Source organism: Panicum hallii, chromosome 5 (genome assembly GCF_002211085.1).
Source record: "Panicum hallii strain FIL2 chromosome 5, PHallii_v3.1, whole genome shotgun sequence".
NCBI classification, from domain to species: domain Eukaryota; kingdom Viridiplantae; phylum Streptophyta; class Magnoliopsida; order Poales; family Poaceae; genus Panicum; species Panicum hallii.
Genome location: NC_038046.1, coordinates 54784436 through 54801414, shown reverse-complemented (window position 1 = coordinate 54801414; position 16979 = coordinate 54784436). Strand labels below are relative to the sequence as shown.

General features: G+C 49.0%; 2 protein-coding genes across 2 annotated transcripts; both read right to left on the bottom strand.

Moving 5' to 3' along the window:
• Positions 1-5105: 5105 nt before the first annotated feature.
• Positions 5106-5918, bottom strand: LOC112893614 (60S ribosomal protein L26-1-like). Its single transcript, XM_025961038.1, has one exon. The coding sequence runs from the start codon at positions 5813-5815 to the stop codon at positions 5342-5344; it is 474 nt and encodes a 157-aa protein (XP_025816823.1). The 5' UTR covers positions 5816-5918; the 3' UTR covers positions 5106-5341.
• Positions 5919-6414: 496 nt separating this feature from the next.
• Positions 6415-12749, bottom strand: LOC112891811 (receptor-like protein 4). Its single transcript, XM_025958777.1, has 9 exons — positions 12500-12749; positions 11338-12405; positions 11075-11219; positions 10481-10552; positions 8757-8825; positions 8254-8322; positions 8063-8140; positions 7287-7495; positions 6415-7011 (listed from the first exon to the last, which is right to left on the bottom strand). The coding sequence occupies exons 1-9, from the start codon at positions 12576-12578 to the stop codon at positions 6896-6898; spliced, it is 1905 nt and encodes a 634-aa protein (XP_025814562.1). The 5' UTR covers positions 12579-12749; the 3' UTR covers positions 6415-6895.
• Between the last annotated feature and the right edge of the window lie 4230 nt (positions 12750-16979).

The window sequence follows — 16979 nt, the reverse complement described above, 5'->3', positions numbered from 1 at the left end:
ATTTATGAATCAGAAACTAATCTTGATGGAAGGCACGGAAGAGCACAAATATACATGACAAAGAATCCATACAGATATCGAAGAGGTTCTCGCGATTTAGAGCGTGTTCAATACAGATCACTGTGAAATCATTGCGAAAATGATCTTAATCGAGCAGGTATTACAGTAGCCATACAAAAGATGGATAAATGAACCAAATTTGGACGATGAAGATTATGTACAAAAGAAAAGGCTAACTTCAGCTAATGCAAACCATCAACAAACTTGGACGATGAAGAATATGTCAATCTTGTGCTCTGGTCTCATTGATTGGTGTGTGGAAACATAACACAAAGTTGAGGTAATCATAGTTTGAGTGCTGCACTGCAATAAGAAAATGGCAATTTTTAGTGGTAAAAATGAGGAAAAACATTGTTGTACATGATGTTGCCGGTCAACATGTAGGCAATGGACAAATGAATTCTAATGTTTCAGTACCTTGAAACATCTCAAAGCATCTACATTACAGGAAGGTAAGTTACGCACGTTCTTTGGTCAGGAAGTGTCATGGTAGAGGAAATGCTACAACAAACCAATTAAATTTATCGAACCAATTATACTGAATTTATGAGCAAAGACAACTTCAATAAATAGATCACCCCAAAAACACAAATAGAAATTGTTGCCTATAGTTTAGACAATTCATTATACATCCGTTGTCTAACTAATCAGTAAAGCTGAATTAATAAACAGGTTTTGCTCAATGTGTAAGAGGGTAATATTGTCCATTGTGGTATTAGAACTATCTCTTCATGGAAAAATATGATAGCATGTTAACAGTAGATCTCATCTACAAATTGAGAAAGGAGAACACGACAAACTCAAAAAATACTGTCGGTACGTACAGACAGGGGTACCTCCTGCTAGTGTGTCCAACCCGAGAGGCGCGAGGTTATCTGTAACCTCGCACTAAGCCTTTGGGTGACGGGGCGTATGGCCCGGGCCTGACAGCTGGGGACACGATCTCCGGACCTCCCCCCACGCTCTAGCAGGTCTGGTGCCTCCACGTACCCACGAGGACAAGGTTCTCATTAACGGCTATTGCGGGCCCGGACCACCGCGGCGTAGTCTTGGGCTCCTACGTGTGGAAGCCGGACTCCCAGGGAGCCCGGGCGCCTGTGCCGGCCAGGGCGGCCCGGACCTCCCTTCCTACTGGGGAGGAGGTCCGGAGCCGCCACGTGCCCCTGGGGAAGTGGCTGGTAAACCAGCACTGCCACGTGTCCGGTGGCAGCCAGCCTTCTACAGAAACCTGAAAGCCCAAGTACCACTTCTTGTTTAGTTGTGTATAAAATCTTCTATGCTAAAATACAATTAGAATGATACACGGAGAGGGAAATTGACAGCGTGAACCAGTGCAGGAACAAAGTCAGATGGACTATGCAACCTAGGGACTTACTCAACATGGGCAGAAAAAAAAAATTCTACAGATTCTGCACAAGAAACATCAAGGTTCCATGGATACACTCAGTCAGTTTTGTCACTTCCCTCTAGACTATGGTTTGGGGAGCACCGATTAGAATGATTTTTATAGTATTTAATATGATGTTACGTAGAATATTTTACTGATTTAGCAATACAATTAAAGAGGAGAGAAAGGAAAAGATTAAAAAAATTGGATCTCGGGTAAGAAATGGTTTCTTGCAAAAAATCAAAGTCTAAGAAACTACAAAATACCCATTATGATATTCTGTTGGGATGGATATCACAGATACCAAGATAGAATTAAAGAGTGGGTAGAAAAGGGATTGGTAAAGAGAGAGGAGAAAGATCATTGGAAGAATTTATTTTATAATCACAATTACAAGTTACGCATTGCGAAGTATAGTTTTTTAAATAATAAACGTGACATGGCACGTCATAGATACTATTGTATATTTTTTTGGTTGGGACTGATCTATATTAGGTTGGGCTGCTGGACTGCTTAGGGCTCGGATACAAATTAATTGATTTATGGACCAGGTATAATAAATCTATGGGTTTACGGGTTCGGGTTTTATGCTCTCAGACCCATGCTTGCAAACCTGATGGATCTGATATTTTAACCGTGAATAAACGTATGGTAGAGATTTTGACCCACGCGTATGCCCTAATAGAGAAAAAATCCGTCGGATTTCGAGTTTCGGGTACCCGTTGCCAAGCCTCGGTGTGTGGAAGGCCGTGGGGTTGGCTGGGCTGCTCAAGGCCGAACGAAAACCAAACAGGCAGGCTCTCAAGCCGGCCTGTTGGGCCGGGCCGTACGGTGACCTCAACCCAGTTGGGCCTTACTACAACGTGCACAATTCCAGTCAGTCATCGTCCAGAACAAGGCAACGAGCACGATAACGGGCCAAAAACCACTTCGCTTACAAAATGAGCCGAAACTGATCAAGGTCTTATTTACATTCCAAATCTTTCGGAACTAAATTCCAACTTTTTCACTCTCTCTTCGTCACATCAATTTTGGGACACATGCATGGAGCAGTAAATGTATGTAAAAAAATAACTAATTGCACAGTTTAATTGTACATCACGAGACGAATCTTTTAAGCCTAGTTAGTCCATGATTAGATAAAATTTGTCAAATACAAACAAAAGCGTTACAGTATCCCGGTTTATAACATTTGCAATTTTGACTGCATCGGGGCCCAAGCTAACATTCGGCCGCCTAAGATTAAAAAAAAGAAGAGAAGAACACATTCACGAGTGGCTGGAAGATATTCCCCAAAATCAAAATAGAGGCACGTTGGGTAGAGTGGGCGTTACTGCAGGTAACGCGCGTGATTGCAAGTGCAGCCGTCACACAAGGGTACCGCGGGCTGGCCCACGCGCACACCTCCCGAGCAGAAAACGTACAGGACATGGTGTAAAGTAAAATAAATTCATAACTTTCAAATAAATATTCAAATAAAATTCAGATTGCACATTTGAGTTTCTTACGACGAAATCTTTTAAAATAAGATCTCAGTTAACTATATTTAAATAACTTTTAAAGTGGAACATTTTTTTCTTGGAGGGGAACAGTTTTATTGTGAAACCGGAACAATTGTTCCACCTTTAAATCTCGCCTTGCTTTGAAGATCTCGCCATTAGAAACATGACGATGTAATCAAAATTTAATTTGGACGGATAATTTGAAAACTACGGGTTTTTCACTTGCATCTTCCTTTGCACGGAACTCCATGCACCGTACACAAGTACAGCAGTGCGTAAACAGTTGGGCCTTTGCACGGAACTCCATGCACCGTACACCAGTACAGCAGTGCGTAAACAGTTGGGCCTTGTTTAGATGGCTTCCAAATTCCAAATTTTTACACTCTCTCTCCATCACATCAATTTTGGGACACATGCATGGAGCAGTAAATGTATATAAAAAAATAACTAATTGCACAGTTTAATTGTACATCACGAGATGAATCTTTTAAGCCTAGTTAGTCCATAATTAGATAAAATTTGTCAAATACAAACGAAAGTGCTACAGTATCAAAAAGTTCCAAAAGTTATAAAAACTTGCAATCTAAACGGGGCCTTGGTTAGCAAATTATGGGCCAGAAGCAACGGCGTGTAAACAGTAGGTTACCAACTCATGGGCCGTAAGCAGCGAAGAAAGTGGAAAACGAAGCCCGAAAAGGAAGAGCAGGCTTCTGGGACCTGGATTATTTCCTGGTAGAGTTCCTCTTCAATCGATTATCTGAGAGAAATAATCTGTCACTAGAATTGCTTCTCTGCGACCCTCTTAAGTTAGATTTGAAGAAGAGAGTGACTTCCCTGCATGTCGTGAATCGGAAGAATATTGTTTTCAGCTGCTAGAACTTTAGTTCATTTCATGGAATCAGTCTCAAAAGCAGCACAAAGTCCCATAATCTTCCTTATCTCCCTAATCACTTTTCAAAGCCTCGAATATTACTAGGCTGACACGGATTGAAAGCCAGGACCGCACTACAGGAGGTGAAGCCGCGACGGGTGGTTTTGCCGCGATGCGAGTGATCGCATTAGTGTGGAAGAAGGCGAAGGCGAGGGACACGGATGAAAGGAAGAAAGGCGCGGCAAGGGGAGGAGGGCAGACCTCTTGGATGGACAGAAGCAAATACCAGACCGGCGACCCGCAGATATCGGACACGCACCACGCTTACGAGCTATTTGTTTCTCGAGAAAAATACGATTCTGACGTGAAACACGAAAGAGGATTGCTCACTCGAATTTACGGGCAATAATAATACATGTCTAATACGGTAAACAAATTCACATCGAGGCAGCCAAAATTCGGCGGCAACACTTCAAGCACAGGCAGTCAACAAGGCCAGAGTACCTGGAACAGTTCAAGCACCCCAAAGCTACTCCAGGCCCAGGATTATCGTTAACTTCCATGAAAAAATGCACCAACTATGCAACAGCCATACCTCTACCAGATAGATAGAACCTGAAGACAATGGATGAAACAAGCAAGTACCAACAGTCGCACCTTCATCAGATCACACTAAGCAATCAATCTTAGCATGAAAAAGAGCAGGTCACAACGAACCACGTGCAATGGCTACAGGACAATCTTTCAGAAAGATACATGGACAAGCAACTGAGGGGTTTTGCTAATCATAAAAACCTAGAGCTCATGAGATCTAGATTGATTACAATTTAACCATAAACATTATCAGGAAGAACAATTTAATGCATCAACATAATGCATGTACTATGTTACTGCACCAGATATGCAACAAGCAGACCGTCCATACACATAAGCAGAGAAAGTATCAGGAATTCACATCGTCTTACATGCACAACTACATGATACACGAATAAGGCATGTATGAATTGTTGCATCATGTAGCAGACACAGTAGACTTCTCTAAACAAAAACAAGTAATTTCAGATAAACATCTTACTCTCCTACCAAGACGGATCACCATTCAACCTAAACAAATTCCCCAATGCAGAACATAACACTACAATCAAAGCGTGCTGTTTTCAACAGAAAACGAATAATTCGTGCTAAATTAACATGTTACATGACAAATTACAAACATGATACTGACAATCAAATAATGCAGTAGGTAACCATGTTGCCATGACAAAGAAAATCAACCATTTAGAATATCCGACCAACGAAGAGGAATGATTAACCATATAACGAGTACTTCATATCTCAAATTTCAGACACATAAGATCCACATTAGGTTCCAAAACTCTCATCGAGGCATTTCAAGGATATTAAAGCAGCAGTTTTCAAGTAACATAAACTCCTAGCGCATAATCATGGATAACAAAACTAGAGCGAGCGATAAGGAGGGAAAGGCGGTACGACCACCATCAGATCCCCGCCGCGCAGCGCCTAGTCGATCTCCTGGAGGGAGGCACCGGTGGCGGCGGCGCCACCGGCAGCGGCGGCGACGTCGTCGGCGGTAAACTTGCCCTTGGCCTTGTCGGCGGCGCGGCCGCGTGCCTTGCGGTCGAGGAGCGCCTTGCGGTCCTTGTCGAGCTTCAGCTTGGTGACGACGACCTTGGAGGGGTGGATGCCCACGTTGACGGTCGAGCCGTTCACCTTCTCGCGGGTGATCCGCTCGACGTGGATGACCCAGCGGCGGCGGTACACCTGCACCACCTTGCCCTCGCGGCCCTTGAAGGTGCCGCGCACAACCTGCACCTCATCGTCCTTCCGGATCGGGATGGAGCGCACGTTGTACTTGTGGCGGAGCTCCGTCGACAGCGCCGCGGACATGAGCACGCGGCGGACGGAGGACGGGGCCGTGAAGTGCGCCTTGCGGCACTTCCGGCGGGAGCTCGTGACGCGGGGGTTGCGCTTCATGGCGGCGGCGGTGGGGGACGCTCCGGCTTCCTTACCTGGGATGCCGCTGCGGCGGCGGCTAGGGTTTTGTTGGGCGGGGAGCGGGTGGAGGCGGCGGGATGCTGTCGTGGGAGGGATTATATAGGTAGTGCGGTGCTAGGGTTTTGTGTGCGCGCCGGTGCGAGGCGGCGTGGCGGCGTCCGATTTCCATTGGACGGGGCAGATCTCTTTGACGGAATGGGTTGTTGAGCTGGGCTAGTGGGCCAAGGCTTTTTTCGTATTGTTGGGCTGGTTTGTGGCCTCTATATATCGCTGGCCTACTGGACCAGTGCTCTTTTTTGTCTAGTGTGTTCTGTGGGCTATATAGGCTGCACAAACCGGTCCATTTACCAATTCGCCTTGCCGTTCTCTGTGAACTGGCTCGCTTATTTTCATTTCCAGCAAAGGCAGAGCAACGTTGGTGAATGGTGATGTAAGGAGTCCGTGAAGACAGCAGTTTGGACTTCAGAGATCAGCTCGGTTGGAAACCAAAAATTGCCAAGATCACGCTGCAAAGAGACAACACTGCGTCCATGTAGCCTGCACTCAGGCGTTCACAGAATCACAGGCCAAGCAAGACATGATGCAGCTATCTATCTGCGAACTAAATGATTCCATTGTTCATTGTCAGGTTTTCTTTATACAATAACGAATACTCCATACACTATTAGTCCCCATCTCACAACGCTACAACCTGTCCCAGTCCTGGGGACTCCTGGTGCCTTTTACATGATTCGCTTAGTGCACATGCCTAAGCTAAACTATCAGGAGGCTCCTCCAGCAAAGAGTTAGCATCCACAAAAAGAATTGCTGGGCTACAGCCTACAGAAGCTACAACGACGGCCTCGTATTACACATGGGTATATGCTACATTTCGAATAGCCGAACAGTGAGTGTAACTGCCATGGAGGGAGCTGACGAAAGCTGTATGGACCCCACGATGGTGACACAGGCAAAATTGATTCAGAACCGAGATCCCTGCATCACGCCAGCAACAGCCATGAGTGTTTCCTCAAATAAATACAGCGATCGGTGAGTGAGACAATTTCCAGCGCATGTCATTCAGTGTGGGCTCCCGTTTGTGTAGAAACCCTCCGGACTATGTGCCTCCATCTCAGCAAGCATCACGGACTTTGCCCTCTGGTACCTATTCCTTTTCGCTGAGATTGCCGATATGGCTGCAGTCAAAAAATCGTAAGTTTCAGACAGTGGCTTCAGTGACTGTTTAGTGCAGAAACATTTAAAAACACACACATGGAAACTCTATGAACCAACCTAAGCGAAAGATGATTTGAAGATAAAGAATAGCAACAGCAAATTTTTGGAAGGCCTGAATCTTTGGATAGTACTGCCTTATTATGGCACAATATGGAATTTAAGCAAGTTAAGTCACATATGATGTTCATCAGCGGATATGCAGATGGAGAGAAGTTAATTGAAAATGTACACTTACAAGTCAGATCTTGAGGGAACTCGAAGTCATAGTCATATGGGCCCCTTCTGATGCACAAAATGTAGACCACTATAAGTATGACAAGAAGAACAAACCCGAACGATGCTCCAAGTGCAATTTTGCCAGTTTTGTTCAACCCTCCTTTCTCCCAGAATAATGCACAAGCAGGCAATGTAGGCACGCCACAGAGGCCTTTGTTACCAGAGAGACTGCCAGAAGAATGCATGTTTGTAAGAGACAGAAATGAAATGCAAGCAAGCATACATGACTCACGTGCAAGCACATGTCTATCTTGCATCCACTAGCATTGTACACTATCTATCTGCTCACTGTCACTGCTCACCCTTTGCACCCAAACAGATCTAGTTTGATGGCAGGAGGTAGAATAAATGGATAAATTCAGATCAAAGTAGCATGCAGTGCAGTTCATCACTAGACCCCACGTAACTAGTCAAAGCCCCTGCATCTTCTTCTCAGAAATAGCTTATTTTCATTAGCCAATCAGTTTTTCCACTTTTTATCAGTATTGAAGAGATCAGAGACCTCTATCTTCTCAGAGCACATAATTTTGAAAAAATGGTTTAGTTACCTCAGACATTTATACTCAAACATGATACAACCTAAACCCTCAGGACCCTGGAACTAAATTGAGACTATCAGACTAATCATGGTTCACAGCATGAGCATAGTAACTCTTATAAATAACAACTGGATATATCTGGCACTATAGGTGCAAAGTTGAAGTTTCGCTTCCATGATAGTAAAAGATATCTTACTCTATGACACCACCATGTACGCCAATCGAGTAAAGCCTTTCTGGAACTTGCCCATCGAGTTGATTGTTGTTTAGTAAACTGCATGAGAAGTACTAACTAGTAAATCGGTATACATACTTAGAGATAGGTTGCAAAAGGCTGCATCAGCAGGACATAAACAAATTCAAATAGTAGTTTTAGAATATACTTACGCAGTTTGTAACTTGGACGAACCTATGGTGCCGGGAATGCTTCCAGTAAACTCATTTGATGACAGATCCCTAAGAACCCAACAAAACACGCATATGTGAACACTCATATAAACCAAGCTTTTGATTTATAAGAGAACCAGGTTTTGTAGATGCACCAGGGTTACAAGATTGTAGACAACTACTGTTTAGGGATTGCAAACATGAACAGAAATAGTAAACAGAATGACTAATCGCATGAAAAAGAAAAACACATGCAAAACTTTTAAGGTATTTACTAATTCAATATTTTTTGTGCTATATAGGTCAATTGTACCAAATTATTATCTTATACGAGTAAGTCTTAGGTTGAAGAGTCAATGTTAGGTTGTCTCAGCATCATGTATGCCATTATCTACCATCAACATGTTGCAGAAGAATGATAGCTGCAGTGATAGCACACCATACTTTCATCTTTGCAGTATTACTATTTTGCATCTATGAAAAAGAAGAAATCATGTACTTACAGTGACACAAGTGAAGGTTGTCCCAAACCAGGTGGTAAGCTTCCTGTCAGGGAATTATAGCTCAAGTTCCTGACCAAGCAGAAGATACTACATTAGCTACCAAGGCTGGGTACCATACTGTTCACTATAGAAATAAGTTGAAAAGCCATTGACATAAGCTAGAAGGAAGAATTCTCGGCATAGGTACATGCATGTAAAAAAAACTTGGCAATGGTAAACAATATAAACTTCTCAATTTAGACAAAAATTAATCTAGAACATACTACTAAGCAGGTCCGGACAAACAAGCAGGCAAAAAAGATGGATTCACAAAACAACTTATATTTGCCATCCATTAGCATTTGTGCTCATCATTTGTAGAGATGAATATATATCATTCCAAAGCAAAGGATGTAAAAAATAGATGTCTATATAAGATTTAGAAACCCGCTGGATTTCTGACTATTCATTGAGCAATACTTAGTACTAGTAAATGCAACTTACCGAAACAGAGAATATTGATTCTCAGACATTGATCGAACGAGCTTTATGAAATCTGTTTGATCAATTGGGGGGAGGGACAGGCATCTGAGTCCAATGGAAACTTTTTGAGGTGGCGGGAAACTATGAACCTACTCCCGTAGGTGCCAATGGTAATCAGAAACGGGATAGTGGAAGCTTCCAAGGTATTTAATTTTGTACCAAGCCCTACTGCCAGCATTCACCTGCCTCAAACATGAACAGGCTCTAGATCCCTTAATAATATCACTCTATATATTTCCTTTTTCTCTTCCTGGCTCCCTTCTTGTTGGTGGCTCAAGTTGGGTTTCAGCTCTAGCTTACCGCATATTGCTTGGGACTAAAATGTCTTTGTAATTGCTGCTGCCCTACTGTCAAAAATTACTGACCCCTATGAAATAGCCCGCTGTTTTTTGTTCGGAAACCTCTTTTCATTTTTGGCATGGTAGCAGCCGAGCACAGATGCAGGGCAACCTAACCATTCAGCTCGCTCAAGGTATGCTATCATGCCTGCCCATGTCAAGGATGTTAAGGCCACCTCCAGTAATCGAGTCAGCTGCCATCGATTTCAACAGCTGACATGGAGCAGCACATGTGGGGCCTACAAGTGAGAGTAATTTAATACAGTCACTTCACCCCCCCCCCCCCTCCTTTGATTGGCTGGCAGAGCAAGGGTCCATCATCTGCTCACGTTCTTAGACTCCACGCTAGCGGCAAACAAACTACTAGCTATTTCTTTTTCCCTCTGATTCTCACCTCCACGTCAGCTCAGAACCTAGTCAGCCAGCGACATCGACCGCTGTTGGAGGTGGCCTAACGAATGCTATTCATAGTGCTCTACAGAGTGAAGACTATAACTTCTTGATATCATTTCATGCTGTATCCATGTGCACCTGGTCCTATCTAACTTAACTTTTCAAAGTTCTTTCATTTCCAGGTGATACTCTGCACTGCTATTCTTGGTCAGCATTTTCATGACAAGCATTTTTCTTTAGTTCTGATGAACAAAATGCTATACTAATACAACACATTGTTTATATGAGTTTCTCGTATACTAATAATACTCCAAACAATTTAAATCTGCATGTTGTTGTTTTATACTTTTATGCAATCCTGGCAAGCTAAGTTGTCAACAGAAACACAGGAATATACATATGCAAAAAGTTTAAGTTTGAAGGATAGATTGGATCAAATTGATTTCAACTGGTGTGTGAAATGATACTTACAAGCTTACCAAGTCTTTGAGATGACTTATTTCTTCTGTGATGAAACCTTTTAGTCCTTGACTTGCCAGATCCCTGTAGACGGAAACAGCAACAACATACAAGTTATAACAACAAACATGTCAATCTTTCACCCGCATTTAGTAGAATAGTCCTCTGACACTTCCAGCCAAAATTTCCATTCAACCTCACATGCTGATACTGATGTACATAAATACTATGTCACAGGACAAGACACTGGCAGCTACTAGAACTCAAATGAAACAACTGAAAGCCAAGTAACTTAAGCAAACAAACTACAACTTGAATTGTGCAGTTAAAATTTTTAGTGTAACTCACATTTTGTTGACTATTAGAGTGATTCTCAGCTGAGAAACTATATACACAGCTTGTTGGTCCGTCTACTTGTCAATATCTTTCCACTACAACTGATCGCAAACACCAGAATCTTTTCTATGAAAAATGTGCAGTGTCACAGAATTACACTTTTGTGATAAGAATGAGCAGCCCAGTAAACACCTGAAGACATGCAGAAATAACCCAATGAAACACATCCCAGATGAAAACAGCAATCTTGGAAGATTGGCATGTACTTACAGTTGGGTGATCACAAGTCCTCTATCACCGCGATGGCAAGTGACTCCCTCCCATGCATCCCACGCCCTCGGAGCACATGGGTCACCATTCCAGCCCATCCTTGCAGGAATTTTGAGCGACTCCTTCAACGCCTTCATTGCAGCCACTGCCGAGACCAACCCAAGAAGCTTAGAGGGCAAGCAGCCAAGCAGGGGGAACAATTTTGCCGATGTCCTAATATTTCGTCAATCCAACGCAAACAAGAAACGTCAAAGGATCATCACCTTGGCTCGGCACCGTCCTCATCTCAAGTGGAACCATCGCGTAATTCTCGAGCCCGCAGAGAATTGGCCGTCCCACCACAGGCACAAGCTTGACGCTCAACGTGGAGGTCGTCAGATTCTCCACAACGTAGGTCCACTTGAACGCCGTGAACCCTCCGACCTGCTTGAAGATGTCGATCCTCGTGACATTCTCCCCCGCCAGCATTACGTCGAACACCCTCTGGCCAGCCGCTCCGATCCCCGCGTCGATCTCCGCGAAATGCAGCCAGACCATGTAGGACAGCCTCGTGTCCACCGGCATGAGGTACTCGATCTCATTGCTGGCGTCGCCGCCCGTGGTAACCGCCGACTCGTACAGCTTGGTTGGGAAGTAGTTGGGCGGCTGGTTGCTGCCGAAAATCTTCCTCCCGCCGGCAGTAATGGCGTCGTACTTGAGGTCGTTGTTCCTGAAATCGACGTCCGCCTGCCACACCCGTGCGAAGGCGTCGGGGTCCTTGGTGAAGCCCGGGCCGAAGAGGCTGTTCCCGCAGGTGACGCGTCCGTAGTTGACGAGGACGAGGTCGGCGCCGGTGGTCGCGCCGTCGTAGGCAAGCGGGTGAACGGGGGCGACCTCGATGGAGGCGACGACGGGCGCGTCGGTGGAGAGCGAGTAGAAGCAGACGTCGGAGGCGGGCTCAGTGGCGGAGGGGAAGATGAGGTCGGAGTAGGCCCCGGACCGCGCGGCGGGCTCGGGCCAGGGCGAGCGGAAGGAGAGCACGAGCGTGGCGGCCGCCGAGACGTCGAAGGACGGCGTCCGGGCCTTGGAGTCGTAGTTGTCATAGACGGAGAAGATGCGGAGGTAGTAGCGGCCGGGCGGGAGGGGCAGCGAGTAGCAGGAGGACTTGCCCGCGGAGGAGGGCGGGAAGAAGCGGAGCGTGCGCTCCTGCGGCTGCGGAAAGCGGTGCGGCTCGGCCACCATCCCCGCGGCCCCGCCGGGCGAGAAGAACTGGTCGGCGAGCCAGCGGCGGCCGAAGGACGAGGTGAAGTCCGCTGCGCCGCCGCAGTCGATGTTGTAGCTGTGGTTCGCCGCTGCGTAGGGGGGGGGGCACGGAGGAGGCGCAGCGTCAGCATTTGAGTAGTTTGCGGGGATAAATTGAGCGAGCCCGAGGGAGCGAGCGCTTACCGCCGGAGAGGAAGGGGTCATCGGAGGCGCGGGCGGCGGCGCCGGCGAGGAGGAGCAGGAGGAGCGGGAGCAGCCGCATTGCGGGCGGGATCCCCCTGCTCGTAGTACTTACTGGCGACGAAGAATTTCAGGGGGTTTGGGGAGGATTCCCTTGGCTGCGTCGGAGCTCGGGAACACAGCTGGAGCTGGGGGTGGTGGAGGAATAGTGGTGGGGAGGAAGGGGACGAGGTAAAGCCCTGAAGCGGTGGGGAGGTGCTGGCTGGATCTGGCGGCGTACGCCGTACGGTGATCCGTGATCGGACGATCGTGCGCGAGGAGGCGAAGCGAAGCGAGGCCCCACGCGGCAGCGGCGAACTCTGGCTCGCCGGGATGGCAGGGGAAGCCGGGAAGGGAATCGGGAGCGGGCGAGAAGCGGACAGGAGAGCGATGCGGTGAGGAATTTTTGACGCGCTAACGAGGGCGCTTTCCCTCCTGTCTCCGCTTCAGCTTGCTGGATCAGGCTAGCCTTTTGCATGGCACGGCACGTGAGCGGAGTAAAAAAATGGCAAGCCGAGGTGGTGGCGGCAGTGGCGCCGGATGCTACCAACGAGCACGCTGCCATTTAAGCATCTCTCGCGGTAGAGTGGATCCGGGCAACGGGCCATGGGGGACCTAGCTAGCAGTGAGCGAGCGGAGGCGATGAAGTTCGTGGCCGTGGGCGGATCCAGGAGCGATTAGCCGAAATAATTGGAGCGATGGATGGAGGGGACCCTCGATCCCCTGGAGAGTGAAGACGGCAACTCAAGTAGATCTCGGCCTCTGGCTGTGCCACGGCAACCACCACCAAGCAGGCAGGCACCAACCCGACTGCGAGTGTAATCGCGCCGTGATTGCCAGTGCTCGCCAGCCAAACAGCCGCCCTGCAGTCCCAGGGACCATAGCGGCAGTTCTCCCACCTCCATCTGCCCTCTCGGGTCGTGCGCCCCGTCCGGAACGGCGAAACATCGACGCCGCCCGGCTAGTAGGCCGCCGCGACGTGCGCGGTGGTGGTGCGCGGCATGTCCGTTCCGTGCCGCCCCGTCAACGAACCAACCCCACCAGCAGCAGCGGTCCAGAGCCCCATCCTTTTTTCTCCCAGGTTTGACTTTGCCCCTGCCTCTCCGGGCGTATATACGAGACGAGCACATGGCACTTTTAACGTTCACTTTTCTCGAGCCCGTGCAGAAGCTACCGTTTGCCACGGGAAAAACAGAAAAGGCCTGCACGTCGGTCGACCTGAGGGTGGATCGGATGTTCCCCGAGTGCGAGTCCTGCGTCGTACCGTTTGTACCGGGCACCTGCGAGATCCGGGAAGGCCACATCAAAGCTTGCTGCTGTTCCTCGATGCACCGATCAGCGGTCAAGGACTTGCAGCCAGCTACTCCTGAATAGTACCGGGTCAGTAAGTTCCTGATGCATGCAAATATAGCATGGCCTCACCATGTATAAGCACCTGTCGAGTAGTCAGTCACCTTTCGTAAACAGGGATGGAATGGAACGGAACGGAGAACGTAAAGATGACAGCAGAGCGATGCGGACGTGGACAAGGATTTGGCAACGACCCCCACGCGCTTGCCCTACGTGTGCCATGCATCGTCTCTTGAATTCAGAGAAGAAGAAAAACCTCAGATTCGTAGTAGGAGATCAAGACACGTGAGCTCCTCACAAAGAAATACTAGTACAAAACGATTCCGGTCAGGACTACATAAAATAGAGGGAGGATCCACGGAGTAGCGAGCATGCTTTGGGCACGCCGTACGGGTCACGGGCGTGCAGGGGAAGCCCGTCATCAAGCGGCGGCGGCGGCGAAGGCGCCAAAAGTGGTTGCCGCCTCGCCATGACCGGCAGGGTACTCCTGTGCAGTAGCTCCGCCATTTGCGTGCGCTAGCTGCTGGACAGGTTGCCGGACGCGGAGGAGAAGAGATGTCAAATGAGCAGCATGCATAGCGCGCTGTGCCGCTGTCCTTGGAGCTTGTCCTTTCAGGTCTGGCTACCTTCAGCAATCAGCAGGGGCGCGCGTGGGTCTCCTCTCGTCTAGTTCTATGCTATCCACTTCGCGTCGATCTCGAGCAGACGTAGGTTGCCACTTTGCCACAGCCACAACGACCTTCTGAGTTCTGAACACGTGTACGAGGATTGTGTAACTTCGAAATTCATTCGGCGCAACATGAGCAGCACTGCAGCCGTTTATTGAGATGGAAAAGAAGGAAAATGCAACCGAGCAAATTCAGCTCGACATTGGCCGACCCAGCACCCGCGCGAGACATTGGCCGGCCCACTTTGACGGGCTGGGAAACTGGGCCTGCTCCTGCCTCCACAGTGGGCCCAACAAAAGATAGAAGCACAGAACACCTGGCCCGCCCGATACCACTTGGGCCGCCGGGGCGTTGTGGGCCTGTGTGGGGTTAGTGTCCGGGCCTGCCCAACGAAAGCCAGCCCTCAAGCACCGAGAACGAGAGCGTACTCCGACTCGATTCATCAGATCGAAGAGCGGAGACCAGCCGACCTCTTTTCTGCGGCCCCGCGTCTCCGCCCGGGCACGGGGCATCTGCCTGCCTCCCGGTCCCTGGGCACGCGGCGAAGATAAAGAAAGAGAGGGGAAAAGGAGGGCGAAAGCCGGGAGGAGGAGGGTAGAGGACAGCCAGGAAAGCAGCCGGACGAGGGGGGAGAAAGGAGGAGCAAAGCGCGAGCCCCGCCCCCGGCGGAGGGCGGGGTGCAGGGACACGTGGTGGGGCCGGACGGACCTTCCATCCAGATCGGGGGAGCCGGGAAGGGGAGGAGACGGGTCCGTCCGATCGATCGTCAAACTCTGCAGCGGGGCGAGCTCGGCTGCTGCACGCATCATCCTCGACCACGTCCTCCATACGGGGACACTGACATGGCTAACCATAACCCGCCCGGGGACTCGATTGAACTAGGATCCCCATCCCCCGCGCCCTTGCCTCGCCATGGCGCCCTGTCGCGGCGCAGAGACGAGCACCCTGCCATCCTTCGGCAGCAACAGCATCATGTCATGTGATCCAACAAAACCGTAGCCATCCGAAGATCACGGCTTTACTGACAAAGGGGCGTGCTACTAACTGCTAAGGGTTACGTTTAACATTACCGTGAAAGCTTTTTTTGTTTTTACCGTCAGAGTTACTGCACGCGTGATCGCGTGCCCCAACTAGCGACCTCGACCTACCCTCCCTCCGTCCAAACAAAATTCCAATGCATCGTGGCATTGTCATCTGATCATACTGGACGTCAAGACTCCAGATGTACGCATGCATGCAATGGACGTTCCTTAATCTGTTCTCTTTTTCTTTATTGCCGCTGTCATTTTCTCCTTTTCTGTGTATATATGGACAGTTGGGATGCGACATGGATCACTAGCATGGCCACTAGATTATTGTGCGCCAACAAGACTGTTAGTGACGCGTCACCTACTACCCTTGACACCGCGATTTCTCGCGCGTTGAACCTACTAGTACTTTTCGGTCGGAGAACTAGACACGTTGCGCCTTCTTATTTTCTTTTTCAGCATACGGATGCCCAGTGCGGGGTTAAGCCTCTCTGTTGAAGTAGCGGCTGATGGGTTTTACTCCGATCCCGACCGATCTATGCGCGGGATAAGTCTGGCGCGCGCACGGTGCCAACCCTACGGCGTTCAACGGCCCAGGCAATTTGGACAGCGTCGCCCTTCCATGCGTCTCCAAAGGCGCGTGGTCGCTGGGAGGACATGTGGCGCCGAGCCACGGCACCTTGACGAGCCTTGGGGTGGAGGGCAAGGCGCCAAGGCGTATTCGTTGCCACGGGATGGCGCGGTGGGGACGGCCGTCGGCCGGTCTCGGAGGCATCTGGGACGCTGAGGGGCTCACTTGCCGCTGGTGCATTGAAGATGGACTGGCCAACAGTAACGGCCACCAACCGCCATCAATGGGAGGAAGCAGAGGGGCCTCTGCTCAGGGCGGGACACCGGACGCTGCGCCCCAGCAGGCTCTTCCCTCGCCTCACCGCTTTGATCTCATCCGCTTCCTCGCTCCTGACCTCACCTGCATCCTCTGTTCTCCATTGCTTCTCTCTCTCTCTCTCTCTCTCTCTCGTCCCCACTCATCCGCTGTCATCATAACCGGTCCCCACAAACAACAAACACTCTCTCTCTCTCTTGAGGGTGTAACCGATTTTTTCTTTCGTTAAAGCAATGTGATTTGTTATGCAATCCGGTTGATTCGGGGGTAAGTTCCCAGCACGTACCGCTGGTAACAAAAGCATGTGTGTTAGAGGGAAGTTGCTCTGCATAAAGCCGCGCCGACGAGCACCTCGCATGATCTTTACGTCCTCCAGCGAGCCATGCACTCCGACGTGAGGCGACGCATGTGACCCGGTCCCGCACGGTCAGGCGGCCACCACCAAGGCAAGCTCATCGACAGCGCCACGCTACCGAAACCAGTGGAGAACTAGACAACACCAGCACCATGAA